At 37.7% G+C, this 19,081-nt stretch overlaps 1 protein-coding gene across 1 annotated transcript in view; it reads left to right on the forward strand.

The window, feature by feature from the left end:
* Window positions 1-19,081, forward strand: part of LOC307102083 (solute carrier organic anion transporter family member 1B3-like) — a gene marked incomplete at its 3' end in the record, with an annotated part of 46,756 nt that overhangs the window by 18,583 nt on the left and 9,092 nt on the right. The window contains exons 8-11 of the mRNA XM_079775526.1: window positions 1,638-1,880; window positions 9,831-9,995; window positions 11,300-11,495; window positions 14,941-15,106. Of these exons, the coding sequence (XP_079631652.1) occupies window positions 1,638-1,880; window positions 9,831-9,995; window positions 11,300-11,495; window positions 14,941-15,106 (770 nt within the window). The remainder of the gene's footprint in view (window positions 1-1,637; window positions 1,881-9,830; window positions 9,996-11,299; window positions 11,496-14,940; window positions 15,107-19,081) is intronic.

Genomic DNA, 19,081 nt, shown 5'->3' on the forward strand with positions numbered 1-19,081 from the left:
CTTTTAGAACATATCAGGATGGTCTCTGACTTCACATATAATAGGTAATTAGTGTGTGTGAATAAACAAATCTTATTTTCTATCTCACCAGGACTTGAACAGATCTCCAAGGTGATCAAAGGATTTATTTCCATAATGCAGTAGACATCACAGTAGGCCAACAATAACCACAAACTTGAAAGTGTTTTATAATATAAAGCTAAAGCTAGTATCTGTTGAAATGTTGTACATTTATTTTGGAAATGTAATTAGAGTTTAGGTTCACATTCTGTACATTTCTACTCATATACCTCCACGTACATCATTGTTTTTATCACTAGGAATACAGAAATAAATTGTTAAAGTCTTTAGGATAATCATTTTGTAACCTCTTTTCTATAATCAGAAATCGCTACTCACAATATTTTAGAATTCCTGGTGATTCCATTTCTACCGATGAATGCTTAGATCTTATTACATCTTCTCTTATTCAGCCATGACTATGATGTAAATATATGATAAAGTAGATAGTCAGCCTCAAGCTATTCTTTCATGCAGAAATTTGGATCCAGCCTTAACAAGATATTCTGATTAGTTTTTAAAAAATCCAGATTTTTCTGTAGAATTTTTTAATTTTTAAGACAGTGTGTGAGCTAAAGAAAATACTTTAATAGGTCATGTTTAGTTATATTATGACTTCTTGTTGCTGTATGTAGACCAGTGATAGAACAAAAAAAAATGCTATCAAAATGACATTTCTGACAGATGAATAATTAGCATATAGATGGAGTCACTGCTTTTACCAATTGTTTCCTAAAATCTGTCTGAGTTGCTGATTATGAAACAATATTATCATGAAAATAAATTCTAAACCCAGATCTGTGCATATTTGAAAGGTACTTCATGAAATAGAATGGATAATTTATTTCTATACAGTTTTAAATCAAGTCAATATTTTCTCATGTCACTAAGTTTTCTAATAGATCCAAGTGTAGTGCTAATATTATTGTGCTTCAAACTTCTATGGTGTGTGTGTGCATGTGTCTGGGTATGTGTTGTGCTTTATTACTACTTAGAATGTTTACTTTATGCTTGCTGAAATAGCTCATTTATATTTGTTTAGATATAGTGGTACATATTACTCATGAATGCTGTGCTGTCAAAGAGTTGGAAATGCAGGTTTCTGGAGGAGGAGAGAGGAGGGAGGAAACGCCATGATTGGCTCTGAGAAATTCTTGCAAAGTTCTGTAAATATCATTGCTGGTGCTTTCTTAACCTCAGCAGATGGTGCCAATGGTTTTCAGACAATAACAAGGATTTATATGCCTTTCATAACTGATACTTCAATGGTTTGCAGGCTTAAAAGTTCAATGATGGCAATTGTCCAGTCATGTCACCAGAAAAGCTACCAAGTTCACACCAGCTCAGGCAATGACATGACTGATTCCTAGACAACAGCAATCATATGATGCCATTAAACTGGGGGCTTATCCTAATTTAAGAGATGACAAAGTATGAAAAAATAATATAGAGTCACAGAACTGATAAAATGTAGTTTATTTGTTTATCAAAGGAGCAGAGCAATCATTACCACTATTGCCCAGAATTTACTGTATTGCAAAATAATTTTATTGTCCTATTCTAATTCTTTATTATAGGAAATATCAGAATCACTCCTAAGGACTCTCGTTGGGTTGGTGCTTGGTGGCTTAGTTTCCTTTTTGCTGGACTGTTATCCATTATGTCTTCCATACCATTTTTTTTCCTGCCCAAAAATCTGGATAAACCACAGAAAGAAAGGAAAGTTTCAGTATCTTTGCATGTGTCCAAAACAAATGAGGAAAGGAGTCAAATGACTATTCCAATAGACCCTGGACAAAAGGTGACTGAAAACATAACTGGTAAGTATTTCATATGTATTGTCATTGGGAATTGTTAATCCCCAGTGAAATGAGGAGTGAGTATTCCAAAATAGTATATCATACTCAAATCATCTAGAGTTGGCTTTGTTCTGCACTAAATTGAACTGAATTATTGTTCTAAGACCCTACTAAGGTTAGTAAATGTTTTCTGAATACTGATATACTACTCTCTGAAGAGAAAAGAATTAGGTTTGTGGTGTTTAGCAGGGAGAAACCAACCAAAGACTAAAAGTATCTGTTGCTTCTAAAACTAGAGAGTATATATTCATTTCAAAATAATATGCTGTAAACTATGAGGGTTAAAAGGACTGTTGTATGTCATTCATTCATTCATTCACTTATTCACAAATGGTACCAGGCACCGAACTATGCCTTGAAGATAGAATATTGCCTCGGTTTTCCAAGAATTTACAATCTAGTGGGTTGTACCAAGACGTATATAGACACTTGCAATACAATCTTTAAGTACTATGGTAAAGTTAAATGTGAGAAATTATAAACCCGGCCAGTGTTGCTCAGTGGTTGAGCATCAGCCTATTAACCAGGAAGTCATGGTTTGATTCTCAGTCAGGACACATGCCCAGGTTTCAGGCTCAATCTGCAGTAGGGGGTGTGCAGGAGGTGGCCGATCAATGATTGTCTTTCATCATTGATGTTTTTATCTCTCTCCCTCTCCCTTCCTCTCTGAAATAAATAAAAATATATTATTTTTAAAAAGAAATTATGAGTGCCTATAAATTGGGCAAGTTTACTATTGTTACATGGAGAGATGGAGTAAGGAGAAGGAAGACAGAGGTTTCCCTCTAGATAATTAGAGTAAGACTTTTTTTCTTGGTAATCATATAGCAGAAGTTTGCTTATGTAAATATTTAAAAATGGAGCAGAGCCCTAACTGGTTTGGCTCAGTGGATAGAGTGTCAGCCTGCGGACTGAAAGGTCCCAGGTTGGATTCAGGTCAAGGGCATGTACCTTGGTTGCGGGCACATCCCCAGTAGGAGGTGTGCAGGAGGCAGCTGATTGATGTTTCTCTCTCATGGATGTTTCTGACTCTTTGTCCCTCTCTCTTCCTCTCTCTAAAAAAAATCAATAAAATATATATTTTTTTAAATGGAGCAGAAGCAATAGTAGTAGTTAAGATTATCCAAGTCAGTCAAGTGAATAATGATCCTCCACCATGTGATAGTGCTGGTCCTTTCAAACGTAAGCCCTGAGGGCTAATGGAAAACAAGTTGGGAGCAATAGTCTGGACAATGACGAACAGCATTCAGAGCAAGGTGGTTGACACCTGGAGGTTCTAGTGCAGTTTTCACATTGCACAGAAATGGTGGAACATAAAAACCAAAGCAAGGGCAATGCCTAAACCCTTGCAACCTTTTCAAGTTAAAGTTGAAGTGAATTAAATATTCTCAGGTGTACCCAAGCACTCCCTCTCACCAGTTCTTACACTCACTCACTTGATTGTTATTTTATCCTCCCCATCATTCTAATCCAACAGCAATGGTGTGATGGAGCCAGTTTGTATTGGCTTGTGAGAGAGGACTGTTCATTTTTCAGCTACACTGGAAGCTTGAAATTGGATATTGTGGGAGAATTTACCATTTATTATTTTGGAAATTTGGAAATACTACAAATCAGGCCTTGTTTTCCCAAGTCTCAGTTGCTAAACATTTACCAGCACATCACTGAGTTAGATAGAAGTTTCTGAAATGTAACATACACACTAAAAATAGAATACCAAGAAAACTTCACTTGGTCTAGGCTGTTTCCACTGTACCAAATCAAAGCCATGAAAAGTAGTGGATTGGCTAAACCTATAATGAACTTGGTTGACTGTGAGCCAAAACAAAATGGAGAGGATGATGGATATGCAAAAATAGAATAGTTGTAAACATCATCTATATTATCAATTGTGTTTATAAGATAGTGATCAGAAAAGTAAAGAGGTCCTTAATTATGTGCTGCTAGGAATAGATGAAATAACTAAGAACACTTAGAAAAAACAATATTGGCTTTGTTATATATATTGTTTAGAAAGATTAGTTGTTTAGAAAGAAATAAAGAAATATTTCAGTTAATTACAAAAACAATTGTAACAAAAATAATCATAAACAATAAGAATTAGCCAAAAATGGAGCAAATTTCTTTCTGAGGTTGTTAGCTTAATGTCACTTGTATTGATCTAACTATTGAAGATATATAGTGAATCATGATTGTGTGGAAGTTCAGATTAGACAACACCCAAGTTCCTACCCACCTCAAAAATTCAATGATTTGGTGAACTCATCTGCTTCAATTATTTTGACCCAATGTCACAACTCATTTAATTTATTTATTGTCTAAAGTTTTACATATGTCTCCTTTTTTCCCCCCCACTTGACCCGCCGCCTCCCCCTCCCCCCCCCCGCAAGCCCCCACCGCCCAGGTGTCTGTGTCCATTGGTTTACACTAATATGCATGCATACAAATCCTTTGGTTGATCTCTAACCTCCCCAACCCCCCATCCCCTTTCATTTGTTTCTGGATCTATTCTTGTTCATCAAATTATGTTGATCATTATATCCTATATATATATGAATAAGATCATATGATATTTCTCTTTCTCCGACTAGCTTATTTCACTTAGCATAATGCTCTCCAATTCCATCCATGCTGTTGCAAATGGTAAAAGTTCTTTTTTTATAGCAGCATAGTATTCCATTGTGTAGATGTAGCACAGTTTTTTAATCCACTCATCTGCTGATGGGCACTTAGGCTGTTTCCAAATCTTGGCTATTGTAAATTTTGTTGCTATGAACATAGGGGTGCATATATCCTTTCTGATTGGTGTTTCTGGTTTCTTGGGATATAGTCCTAGAAGTGGAATTACTAGGTTAAATGGGAGTTCCATTTTTAACTTTTTGAGGAAACTCCATACTGTCTTCTACAGTGGCTGCACCAGTCTGCATTCCCACCAGCAGTGCACGAGGGTTCCTTTTTCTCCACATCCTCACCAGCACTTGTCCTTTGTTGATTTGTTAATGATAGCCATTCTGACAGGTGTGAGATGGTACCTCGTTGTTGTTTTGATTTGCATCTCTCAGATGATTAGTGACTTTGAGCATGTTTTCATATGTCTCTCAGCCTTCTGTACTAGTAAGTCCTCTTTCGAAAAGTGTCTATTTAGGTCCTTTGCCCATTTTTTGATTGGATCATTTATCTTCCTTTTGTTAAGTTGTATGAGTGCTATGTAAATTTTGGAGATTAAACCCTTATCTGAAATATTGTTGGCAAATATGTTCTTCCATGTATTGGGCTTTCTTGTTGTTTTGTTGATGGTTTCTTTTGCTGTGCAGAAGCTGTTTATTTTATGTAGTCCCATTTGTTTATTTTCTCTTTAGTTTCCATTGCCCTAGGAGCTGTATCTGTAAAGATATTGCTATGACATATGTCTACTATTTTGCTGCCTATGGAGTTTTGTAGGATTTTTATGGTTTCCTGTCTTACATTTAAGTCCTTTAGCCATTTTGAGTTTGCTTTTGTGTATGGTGTAAGTTGGTGACCTAGTTTCTTTCTTTTTTTTTCTTTCTTTCTTTTTTTTTTTTTTTTTGATTTGCATGTATCTGACCAAATTTCCCAGCACCATTTATTAAAGAAACTGTTTTGACTCCATTGTATGCTCTTGCCTCCTTTGTCAAATATTAATAGAGTATAATGGCTTGGGTCAATTTCTGGGTCCTCTATACTGTTCCATTGGTCTATATGTCTGTTCTTGTGCCAGTACCAGGCTGTTTTGAGTACTGTGGCTTGGTACTTTAGCTTGATATCTGGTATTGTGGTCCCTTCAACTTTGTTCTTCTTTCTCAGGACAGCTGTGGCTATTCGGGGTCCTTTTTTATTCCAGATGAATTTTTGGAGAGTTTGTTCTAGATCTTTGAAGTATGCCTTTGGTATTTTAATGGGGATTGCATTGAATCTGTAGATTGCTTTGGGTAGTATGGACATTTTAATGATGTTGATTCTACCAATCCATGAACATGGTATGTTCTTCCATTTGTTTATGTCTTCCTCTATCTCTTTTTTCAATGTCCTGTAGATTTCCAAGTACAGGTCTTTTACCTCCTTAGTTAAGTTTATTCCTAAGTATCTTAATTTTATTTTGGTACAATGGTAAATGGGATTGTTTTTTTCATTTCTCTTTCTGTGAGTTCATTATTGGTGTATAAAAAGGCTATATCTGGTTCTGACTTTTTAGACTCTGATACCTTTTCCTATTTTTCTAAGTAGCTCCTTTCACTTTAGCTCCCAATATAGCTGATTGGCCTATTAATCACAGATCCAGGTCACATAATTCTTGCCATGGAGAGAAGTTATGAATTTGTTATGCATCTATTTGTAGGCACAGGTGGCTTACTGTTATTGTCATAAATGTCACCTGAGACACATCATTATTCTTTGCCTTTCCTTGCACCTTCATAAAGGTAATATATAATAATTATAATAATGCCAGCTTTACTGAGGCAGTATTTTGTCGTGGAAAAACTTTATACCAGGAAACAAGAGGCCTGTGTCCTGGTACTAAATTGATCTTTATTATTTTTGAACCTTAGTCTTCTTATTTCTGTGATTATACTATTTTTAAGGTAAATTTCTACTTAACAATTATATTGTTAATACTAGAGGCCTGGTGCAAAAAATCCGTGCACTGGGATGGGGGCGTCCCTCAGCCTGGCCTGCATCCTCTTGCAGTCTGGAACCCCTCGGGGTATGTCCACCTGCCAACTTAGGCCCAGTCCCCCCCAGATTAGGCCCAGCAGGCGGACATCCCTCTCGCAATCTGGGGTCTCTCACTCCTTACTGCTCGTCTGCTTGCTCCTTACCACTCAGCTCACTGCTCCTTAGTATTGCCGCAGAGGCAGGACAGGCTCCCGCCACCTCCACTGCGCTTGCCAGCCATGAGCCCAGCTTCTGGCTGAACATCACTCACTCTGTGGGAGCGCACTGACCACCAGGGGGCAGTTCCTGCATTGAGCATCTGCCCCCTGGTGGTCAGTGCGCATCAAAGCAACCGGTCATTCTGGTCATTCCGCCATAATGGTCGCTTAGGCTTTTATTATATAGAAAGTAATTATATTATTAAGTGCTAATAAATAAGAGACATTGCAAGTCTTCTTCACTTTTGTTTCTTGAGCACCTAGCATATTGCCTGACCCAGTTAAAAACCAAATATTTGTTGAATGAATGAATTAATTAATTAATCATGTATGTAGTTGTATGGTAGAGTGACAAAACTAACCAAATGCAAAGTGAACAAAGCAAGTTGCAAACAACATGTATATGTGATCCCATCTAGGTAAAATGAACTAAATAAATATAAATGCATATATGGAAAAAATGGAAAGAATATATAATAAACTGTTTTTTGTTTTTTTAATTTAATAAATCTTTATTTTTCAGATTATTACAATTGTTCCTCTTTTTCCCCCCATAGCTCCCCTCCACCAGGTTCCTACCCCACCCTCTGCCCTTACCCCTTCCCCCCACTGTCCTCATCCATAGGTGTACGATTTTTTTCAGTCTCTTCCCGCACCCCCACTCCCCTTTTCCCCTGAGAATTGTCAGTCCACTCCCTTTCAATGCCCCTGATTCTATTATATTCACCAGTTAATACTGTTCATCAGATTTTTTATTCCCTTGGTTTTTAGATTCACTTGTTGATAGTTACGTATTTGTTGTTCATAATTTTTATCTTTATCTTCTTCTTCCTCTTCTTAAAGAATACCTTTCAACATTTCATATAATTCTAGTTTGGCGGTGATGAACTCCTTTAGCTTTTTCTTGTCTGTGAAGCTCTTTATCTGACCTTCAATTCTGAATGATAGCTTTGCTGGGTAGAGTAATCTTGGTTGTAGGTTCTTGCTATTCACCACTTTGAATATTTCTTGCCATTCCCGTCTGGCCTGCATAGTTTCTGTTGAGAAATCAGCTGACAATCATATGGGTGCTCCCTTGTAGGTAACTAACTGTTTTTCTCTTGCTGCTTTTAATATTCTCTCTTTGTCTTTTGCTCTTGGCATTTTAATTATGATGTGTCTTGGTGTGGTCCTCTTTGGATTCCTTTTGTTTGGGGTTCTCTGTGTTTCCTGGACTTATAAGTCTATTTCTTTCACCAGGTGGGGGAAGTTTTCTGTCACTATTTCTTCAAATAGGTTTTCAGTATCTTGCTCTCTCTCTTCTTCTGGGACCCCCATAATTCTTATGTTGGTATGCTTGAAGTTGTCCCAGAGGCTTCTTACACTATCTTCAACTTTTTGTATTCTTTTTGCTTTTTGCTTTTCCAGAGGAGTGTTTTTTGCTTCTTGGTATTCCAAATCTTTGACTTGATTCTTGCGATCCTCTAGTCTGCTTTTAGGTCTCTGTATAATATTTTTTATTTCAGTCAGTGTATGCTTAATTTCTAGTTGATCCCTTTTCATATCTTCGAGGGTCTCGTTTAATTTATCAGCCTTTTCTAGGAAATTCTTGAAAAACCTTATAACCGTGTTTGAACTCTATATCCAGTCTTTTGCTTTCCTCCATTTCCTTCAATTGTGGCCTGCCTCTTTGTCTCTGCATTTTAGCTGCTTCCCTGAGTTGATGGAGTTGCTTTGTGTGTTACGTGTCCTGGCAGGGTCCAGTAGCTCAGCCTCCCCAGTTACCTGTGGTGGACCCTCTTGGTGCACCCCTTTGAGGGCTGTGTGCACAGTCTTGTTGTAGTTAAGCCTTGACTGGTGTTGGTATCACTAGGGGGAGGTGATTTCCAAGCCAATTGGCTGTGAGAATCAGCAGTGTCTCCGCTGGGAGGGCTTTTGTGCTCAGCTTGGATGGGGCAGAGTCTCAGGGTGGAGTCTCAGGGTGAAGCAGTCAAGCTTTGGTTTCCCGTCAGCCCCGCCCTAAGAGGGCCCTATTCTCCGTGTCCCGCAACAATGGCTGCGCACCTCTGAGAGAAGGCTGCTCTTGAGCTTCGCCCGCTGCCAGACAGTCCAGTTTCTCCCTGACTGGAGCTGGATATCAGTGTAGTCCAGAGGTTTTGTTTTCCTCCTGAATGAGAAAGCTAGCCATGCGTTTGCTATCCACCCTCTCCGCGCGCTGCGAGTAAGCCAGCCACGTATACAGCCGCCAGCCCTTTCTGCACTCACGGATCTCCACACCTCCACAGCTCCTGAGGCTCAGCGTCCTTTTCTCTTTTTCTCTAGTTGTAGAACTTCCACTCAGCCAGCTTTCTGGTGGTACTGGGTGATGTCCGCTCTGTTTTCAAGTTGTAGTTTTAAAATTGTTGTGGTAGGCAACAATTAGGTGTTTATCTTATGCCGCCATCTTGGTTTGTCTCTATAATAAACTGTTGATAGGATTAGCAGGTATTCTGTCTTTCTGTGTTATCTATTTATATAATACTAGTGGCCCAGTGCACAAAATTCGTGCACATTTAAAGGGAATTAATTAGAGGAAATATTTTAATTTTGCTATTTGCCCTTTCTCTATAATAGAAGTATCAGAGATGAAAGAAAATTAGTAAAATGTATATGAAAATCTCCCTTCTGTCAGAGTCTGAGGCATGCCATGGGACCCAGAGTCAAGTCCCCACCTGCCCATGCCCACTTCAAAATCATGCCAGACCACGACCTGGCCAGTCCCATCCCCATTGGGTGAGACCCAGACCTGGCCAGCCCCACCCCCATCAAGCCCCGCCAGGTGGAGAGTGTGACCTCAGGTCCCCCCCCCCCCACCCCAGCCCAGCGCCACACAGTCTCAGGTCCCTGCTGATCAGTTGTTATGGCATCACTGTGTGATGACCATTTGCATATTAGCCTTTTATTATGATAATTAAATGTTATATAACATATTTATAAAATTAAGATATTGATATATATTTAAGTTAATTATTGAATTTTCTTTATACTTCTGTTTTTACAGGTTTTTTCCAGTCCTTAAAAAGCATCCTTACCAATCCCTTATATGTTTTATTTTTGTTTTTGACATTGATACAATCCAGTGCCTATATTGGTATTATTACTTTTATCTTCAAATACATAGAACAGCAATATGGTCAGTCAGCATCTGCGACCAACATAGTGCTTGGTAAGACACATTGTTTCTGTTTGCTTGATAAGCAATATACTACAGAGTAACTGAGTCCTAAGTGACATTTTGTTGTGATGGCAACTTCATATTTTAGTAAATATAATTTCAATTTATTCTTTTGCAAATATTATCAAATTTTTCCATTTTGTGATGTCATCTTTGTTCTGTATTTGAAGTGACATCTCATATTATTTTTGAATAGATAAATTCCTGAAGAAAAAAAAATGCATGTAAATGGAACATTTAGACATGGTATCTGCATAATTGGATCTTAAAATTTAGTGCTGAAATTCAGAGACAAATCCTTTTGTAATGTAATCATTATATTTTCATAATTCATGAACTTTGAATCAGGATCCAGCTACTTACAAAAAATAGAGCATTGATGTTTCCCAAAGAAAAACAATTTAAACAAACCATTGATGTCTACATAATTCAAAACAAATACCATATAGCAGAGAGGGGTCTTTTGCTACAATATCTATATCTTATGACATAGTGAAACTTGCTTGTGAAGGAATGGCTTTCTTACATCATTCTTCATTTATACCTGGTAGAGTAGAAACTTAATAAATATTTCATAAATTAAATTGAATTTATCAAGTGGCATGTGAGCAGGTCATAAATAAACAATAAAATATTAATTATGTATGATGCTCAAATTGAACTTAAGAGTCTGAACTGTAAGAGTTAATTTTGTTCCCAGTAATGTTCCCAGCCTGAATTTTTTTGTTAGAGTGGTCTTCATATTTAATAACTCTTGCAGGACAATGAAAGGGAAAACTTATAAGAGGGACCAACCATGTTTAATACTGATAATAGGCCTTTTTATCATTTCAGAGTATATGTGTGTTTGAATGAATAAAAAAGAGATAGTAATTCAAGTATTCAATTCTAAAGTACTGAGCAAATTTGGAATGCACTTTTAAGAACTGGAACTCTTCAATTTGAGGAAATGTGAAGGATTTTAGATGGTAGGATGGAAGTCTCATAGGCAGGAAAATGATGTTTTGTTGTTTTCCGGGGGGGAAGCATCTCATAGAAACTATCTGTTGAAACATACAAATATTCTCAGTCACTGACTTGTGCTATTGGGGAAACAAAACCCTCAGCATTGGCAAGAAGAAATCATTTTTATCCCTCCCATATGGTACACTGGTACCCTTCCTCCATCCAGGCCTGCCAGTCTTAAGAAATAATAAGATTATAATGAACTTGGTTGATATACATGGTGTTTCATATGTAAAGACATTCCAGAATAACTGTATGTATATAATTACTATTTTTTCTTTTATCTCTAGGATTCATAACCATACCAACTATTGCATCTGGAATGTTTACAGGAGGATATATCATTAAAAAATTCAAATTTACCTTGCTTGGAATTGCCAAATATTTACTTTGTATCAACATATTGACCCTCCTACTTTACCTATTAAATTTTGCACTAATCTGTGAAAACAAATCGGTTGCTGGCCTAACCTTGACCTATGATGGGTTTGTATATATCAATATATCATTTGTACAATGTATAAACTACTCAATGTAAAAGACTTTAAAGAAACCAGGGTAGATGACAATTTTAACTAAACTTTCTTTTGAGAGAAATTTCTAACTTACAAATTCCTAAAAAGTACATTTTTTTTTAAGATTAAAAAAAATCTTTTTTATTCTTTGCTTTAAAAAAGTGACATAGTTTGTAATAATAGTTACCATGTATGGGGTGCTTACAATGAGTGATGGACACTTTTATTTCCATTTTATAGTTAGGAAAAGCAAGGTTTAGAGGATACACAGATAATATGGCTAGCAATGTTAAGATTTGACTTAAATTTAGGGTTTTTTACTCCAAAATTCTTAATCTTAACCATTATAATCTTGGATGGATCATGAGATGAATACAAATGACATTTTCTATAAGCAACTGAACTATCTGTATCTGCAGTTAATTTTTATGTTTAACAACTACTTTTATAAGAAAACATTGTACTATTGATTTCTCCATTTCTGCAAACTAATACTGCTTCTTCTTGTAATGTCTACTTTGACAGAATTGATAAGCATCCTATATATAATTGCATATAACATCCTAGAAAACTTTTCATTTTTATTATTATTATCAAACTAGAGGCCCGTGCACGAATTCGTGCACCAGCGGGGTCACTCGGCCTGGGTGCGGGATCAGGCTGAAACTGGTTCTCTGACATCCCCTAAGGGGTCCCTGATTGCAAGAGGGCACAGACCAGGCTAAGGGACCCCACTGGTGCAGGATGGGGCCAGAGAGGGACACAGGAGGTTGACCAGTGGGGGAGGGACCATGGGAGGGCTCCAGGGTATGTTTGGCCCATCTTGCTCAGTCCTGATCGGCTGGACCCCAGCAGCAAGCTAACCTACCAGTTGGAGCGTCTACCCCCTAGTGATCAATGCATGTCATAGCGAGCTGTTGAGCGGCCTTAGCATATCATTAGCATATTATGCTTTGATTGGTTGAACAGACAACTGGATGACCAGACACTTAGCATATTAGGCTTTTATTATATAGTATATTGTTAAGTATTCCTTGTACTATGGTCTCTACCTCAAATCAAGGGCAAGATTCCTGTGCAGATTTCTTATCATCTCCTAAATACAGCCGACAACTTGAGTTTAGGAAAGTTTACATTCAAGCTTAGGAAGGTTCACATTCAAGCAACAAGCAAGGATCCCTGGATCATAGTTTAGTAACCATGCTCCTTAGTGACCCTTATTGTTGGCTCAAAGCTTTTACACTCTGGATCTTATGAAGCATCAATTTTAACTTGTCAAATATTCCCACATTTCCTTACCTAAGTATCATCCTATTTTTGTTGGCTTGACAACCTAGCCTTGCATTATCTCCTCGATTCCTCCTAATCCTGACTGTTGTTGATTATTTCTATACAGCATCACCCACTCTAGTAAGTCAAACTACAGAGCAGCTAGAACATTGAACTTTAGCAGTAAAAGAGTCATAGTGATCATGCAGCCCAACCCTCTTATAATCTCTTTTTTTTTATTAGTTGAGACTCAGATAAACTACGACTTGTCTGCAGCCCTACAAGGCCTCCAGACCGGCACCACATCACATCATTGGTTCAAGGGCTCCCTGGTTGCCAGAGCAGGCTTTTGCTTTTAGCCAGTTCCCTGAAAACAAGTACAGTAACTGTGCCATAATTCAAAAGAAGGCAGCTACAGTCCTCTGGGATGTTTTTCAGTCAGTAAATTTTGCTGAGTGCTTCCTTAAAGGTCAAGAAGATGCCCTCATGGAATTCATAGCCTAATGATATTAAACAACTGAATCAATGTATTCAGCATTTATGAAATGCTAGTCACTGGGGAAAGTTTTAAATGTATGAATTAGTGCAGAGGTTCTCAGAATGTGGTCTGAGGATCTATAGAGGTCCCTGAAAGCTTATTAGAGTGTCAACAAATTTTTAAGTATTTTTAAAATGATACCAAGACAGTATTTGCCTTTTCCATTCTCATGTTCTCATGAATGTATAGTGATATTTTCTAAGCCTACAAGACATGCAATGATAACACCAGTCTGATGGCTAATGATATGTGTGCTTGTGTATTCTCATACATTAAAGTTTTCTTAGCATTGATTTCTAATAGAGTATATATCAACAGATATACCCACTTGAACAAAAAACTTGGAGAGCCCCAAAACTTTTGAGTGTGAAGAGCTACTAAGAACAAAATGTTTGTGAACTGCCAAATTAATATTTTTCAAAAAAAAATCCCATGAGATTGATGCTATTATATATGACTTACAAATGGCAAAATTGATTTTAGAAAGAATTGTTACATTGCTAACATGGCAGAGTTAATGTGAACACAGGAGTTTCTGATTGCAATATCTGGACTGGGTCATTAATCATTAAATTTAACCACTTCCAGTTGTATGTCCCCAAACAGAATTGGATATAAGATGCTTTTTAGTAAAATTATTGATAATAGCATTTTGGAATTTCAGAATCTACTTTTTTCTTCTTTTATGTAAATTATATTCTCATTCAAAGATAGTTTATCAATCCTCAATTATTATCAAGATTTTTACCAAAAGCCAAAATATAGTTTTAAAAATCTATAAGTAGAAAAGTAATTATACAGAGTTCTATTTTGTCATTTCAGCAATGTTTTAAGATTATATTTTATCAATATATCCATGTTTTACAGTTAGTCAATATAAAGTATGTGTAGTTTCATTTAAAAATTATATGGAGTGTTTCTAGTCTTTCTCAATGGATTTTTTTTTCTTGATTTTTAAAAAATTGATCCTTAGGGATTCTGCTTTAACCATGTTAAATTATTTTCCTATGTAGTGAAAATATAACATTTAAAATTCAAATTAGTTAAATAACATTCACAGATTTTGGGGACTTTACAATGAGCTGGGAGGAACCTTCATCTAATGCCATTACCTTGCTGAAGAGAAACTGAGTAACAGAAAAATGAAGTGACTTATTTAATGAGTAATTTCTTGATAGAGTCACAAAATCTCTTGTCTATGTTTCACCTATCCTCTTTGCTTTCTTTTTATTGTTTTACCTTATCTTTATCATAAATTATGTCTGTGTAAAGATGGAGGGTAAAAGTTAATAAGTCCTATAAAACTTTGCTATTTTGGCTTCATTGCTCATCAAATTTCTCTATTGAATTAAAGGACAATGCTTTCCCTTATTTCCCCTTTCTTCCTTCCTCCTATCTCCTCTCCCCTTTCTATTCCCCTCCTCTCACCTTCCTTTCCCTTCCTTTTTCTTCTTTTTACTTCCTCTCTCTCCTCACTCTCCTCCTCCTTCTCCTCCCCCCTCCTCCTCCCTCTCCTCCTCCTCCCCCTCCTCCTCCTCCTCCTCTTCTACTCCTTCTTCTCTTCTTCCTCCTCATCTGTTTTTGATATATGTCTATCATATCTTTCCAGAAATAATCCAGTGTCATCTCACATAAATGTACCGCTTTCTTATTGCAACTCAGACTGCAATTGTGATGAAAGTGAATGGGAACCAGTCTGTGGGGACAATGGAATAACTTACATATCACCTTGTCTAGCAGGATGTAAATCTTCAAGTGGCAATAAAAAATCTATGGTGAGTATTAGGTTTTTTCTCTTCTCCCCTAATCAGAATCACAGATTTGATTTTAAAATTATTTGTCAGATTTCTTTTTCAACTTTACTTTGATTGTTAACACTATTACATATGTCCCAATTTCCCTCCCTTTGCCAACCTCCACCCAGCAGCCAACCACCCTTCATCTGGCCACCACCACACTGTTGTCTGTGTCTGTAGATTTTGCAAGTATTGTCTTTGGCTAATCACTTCAACTTCTTTGACCCAGTTCCCCCTCCCCACTGACAACTGTCAATCTATTTCATGTATCCCTGCCTCTGTTTCTATTTTGTCCATCAGTCTATTTTATTCATTAGATTCCACAGATAAGTGAGATCATATGGTATTTGTCTTTCTTGACTGGCTTATTTCACTTAGGATAGTAATATCCAGGTCCATTCATGCTGTCGCAAAAGGTAAGAATTCTTTTTTTTAATGGCTATGCAGTATGCCATGGTGTAAATGTACCATAGTATTTTGTCTATTCATTTACTGATGGGCACTTGGGATATTTCCAGATCTTGGCTATTATAAATAACACTGCTATGAACATAGGAGTGCATATATTTTTTATAGTTGGTGTTAAAGGTATCTTAGGATATATTCCCAGAAAAAGGATCACTGGGTCAAAAGGCAGTTGCACTTTTAATTTTTTTATGAACCTCCATACTGTTTCCCACAGTGGCTGCACCAGTCTGTATTCCCACCAACAGTGCACTAGGATTCCCTTTCTCCACATCCTCGCCAGCACTCTTCATTTGTTGATTTATTGATGCTAGCCATTCTGACAGGCATGAGCTGATACTTTATTATGGTTTTAATTTGCATCTCTCTGGTGATTAGTGATGTTGTCATTTTTCTCTATATCTATGTTCCTCTCTATTTCTTATTAAAATAGCCCCTTTAACATTTATTCCAATACTTGTTTGGTGGTAATAAACTCCTTTAGTTTTTTTTTGTGTGTTTTTTTTTTTTTGTCTGGGAAGCTCTTTTTCCCCTTTAATTTTAAATGATACCTTGCTGGATCAAGCAGTCTTGTTTGCAGATCCTTGCTTTTCATCACTTTGAATACTTCATGCCAGTCCCTCTGGCCTGAAGTGTTTCTGTTGAGAAACCAGCTGACAGCCTTATGATAACTCCCTTGCAGGTAAGTAACTGTCTCTCTTCTCTTGCTACCTTTAACCCTTTGCACTCGCTTGCTTTTTTCTCGATTCCTTTATTCTATTTAATTTTTTAAATACCCCAGATTTTACAAAGCGTGGCAGTAGAATAAAAAACTGGAGTTTCTTTTTATACAAACTTATTTATTTGGATTTTTTTATATTTCAAATTATTGATACATTCAAAGAGTAATTTTAATCTCGACATCCGAGTGCAAAAGGTTAAGATTCTCTCTTTATCTTTAATATTTGCCATTTTAATTATGATGTGTCTTGGTGTGGGTCTTTTTGGGTTCATCTTGATTGGAATTCTCTGTGCTTCCTGAATCTGTGTGCCTTTTCCCTTCACCAGGTTAGGGAAGTTTTCTGTCATTATTCCTTTAAATAGGTTCTCTCTCCCTTGCTCTCTCCTCTTCTTCTTCTGGTTCCCCTATTATGTGGATGTTGTTACATTTGCTGTAGTCCCAGAGGTTTTTTAGACTTTCTTCACTTATTTTAATTCCCTTTTCTTTCTGTTGCTCTGCTTGGGTGCTTACTGTTATCTTGTCCTCTGATTCACAGATTCAATCCTCTGCTTCATCTAACCTGCTGTTGATTCCTTGTAATGTTTTCTTCATTTCAGGTATAGTATTCTTCATTTCTGACTGGTTTCTTTTTATGGTCTCTGTGTTCTTTTTAATGTTTAATCTCTTTGCTTAAGTTCTCACTGAGATTATTCATTTTACCCTAAGGTCTTTGAGCATCCTTATAACCATTATTTTAAACTCTGCATCTGGTATTTTGGTTGCTTCTATTTTATACATTTCATTTAATTCTTTTTCTGGGTATTTCTCTTATTCTTTTGTTTGGGGAATTTGTCTTTGTCTCCCCATTTTTTCTCCATGTATTAGGTATATTTGCTATGATTCCTAAATTGTTATAATGGCTTTATGATGGAGGTGTCTTGTTGGGCTCAGTGGCACAATCTTCCAAATCACCTGAGCTCTGTGCTCCAGAAATGTTGTTGTTGTTGTTGTTGTTTTGTGTGTATGGGTTATGTGCACACCCTGTTGTAGTTGAGTCTTGAATGTTGAAAGGTGTTTGCCCTTTTGTGTGTGGAGTTGACCCTTCAGGCTGGGTGACTATAATGGTAAACTTCATTCACCATGTATGAGATGCTGTGTAGGGGCTATCCTCTCCCCCTGCCCCATGAGGTGGAGTTGTTCCTAGCAGGGTCTGTTGCCTGCTGGAATCCCACTATGGGTGTGTCACTTGGGTGGCTAGTTGGATCAGTCTCTGGTGTGGTGTGAAGCCCACCACAGGTTGTGTTGGTTCTGAGTCTACTTCAGTGAGTTTCAGGTACAGGTCACTATCAATATTGTGTGTAACCAACCTTGGGCTGCCTATCTGTAGCTACCATGCTGTTCACATTTGTGTCTGTGTCTGCTGGACCTCGGTGTGCATGGGAGGGGCAAATCTGTGTAAAAGTGTCGGCTTCCTCCAGGTTAGAGCTGGGGAGGGGGGCGCAGATCTGTAAAAAGACTGAGGCTCCCTCAGGTCCGCCTCCACCTGCCGGCTATGCTGCCTCCCCTGAGATTACTTCATCTTCCTCCAGAGCCCTCCAAAGAAAGACTGTAGTGTGAGCCCAAGCTAGCCTCTTCTCCTGGTTGTAAGCTCAGTAGAGTGGGGCAACTGGGTTCAGGAGGATAGAGCTAGTGAGTCCCCTACTTGGGGATCATGCAGTCAGGCATTCAATGAGAGGAAAGTGGCCCCTACTTCAAAGCCAAACCCCTCAGTCTCTGCCATAGTCTCCAACTCTAGTTCCCTCTAGGAGGGCTCACTGCAGGTTCAGGTTTGGTACAGTCAGCCTGCAGGAGAGACTCAGCCACCCTGGGCTCAGGAGGATAGATCAAAAGTCTCTCATTTGGGGATAATGCCAGTCCAGCCCACAAGAGGTGGGGAGGGAGGGGAGCTAAGCACTTGGTCCCAGGCCCAGACAATAGCCTCACACTTTGAATATTTCTGCTCTGAGCCACTCTTTCTTCTCCCCCCACCCCCAACCCCCCAGATCTACACCCAGTGAAGGTACCTGGGACTTGGTAGGGCTAATCCGAATAGCCTCCCATTGGGAATGGTGCCCACTAGCTTGTAGGAGGAGAGTGAGCACTTCCTCTTCCTAGGGTAGTGCTAGCTGAACTCACAAGAGTGATTAGATTTGCCTCCCCACAATGTAGCCATACAGCCCAGCACTCACCCTTCTGGCTCCTGAACAGAAGCCAAATTAAATCTCAAAAATCATTTGTTCCTAAGTTTTCTCCTTCTGTGTTCTATTAGGGTATTCTGTTGGATTTAACCTCTCTGGTAACAAGATCATCTATTCTATAATCTGTCATTATGTTCTTGAATGTAGTGTTTACTGCCAAGGTAGAATTCCAGCACCCCTGACTGGCCGCTTTTCCCCTGGACTCTGCCTTATTCCAATGGGTAGCTCTAGTTCCAGGTTTTGGCCCCTTCTAAACTACTATATTTTCTAAATTCCTTGGGAAATCCCTCCTCAAGAAATGTCCTAGATACTTAGTACAAATTGTTAAAGAGAGTAATTAGGTGTGTTATACATGGCAATCATGAGTAGAAGAGAAATAGTAAAAGAATTTATGTTAATGAGAATATTACATACAGAGTTTCAGACATTAATTTCTTCTATTCTTTCCTAATTTTTAAATCAGAGATGAATTAAATGTTAATGATGATTTACTTTTTTTTTTCTAGAAGGGAATCCAGGAAACTATTTTACATTTCAACTATGAAACAACTG

The sequence above is a fragment of the Cnephaeus nilssonii genome (genome assembly GCF_951640355.1).
Source record: "Cnephaeus nilssonii genome assembly, chromosome: 6".
NCBI classification, from domain to species: Eukaryota; Metazoa; Chordata; class Mammalia; order Chiroptera; family Vespertilionidae; genus Cnephaeus; species Cnephaeus nilssonii.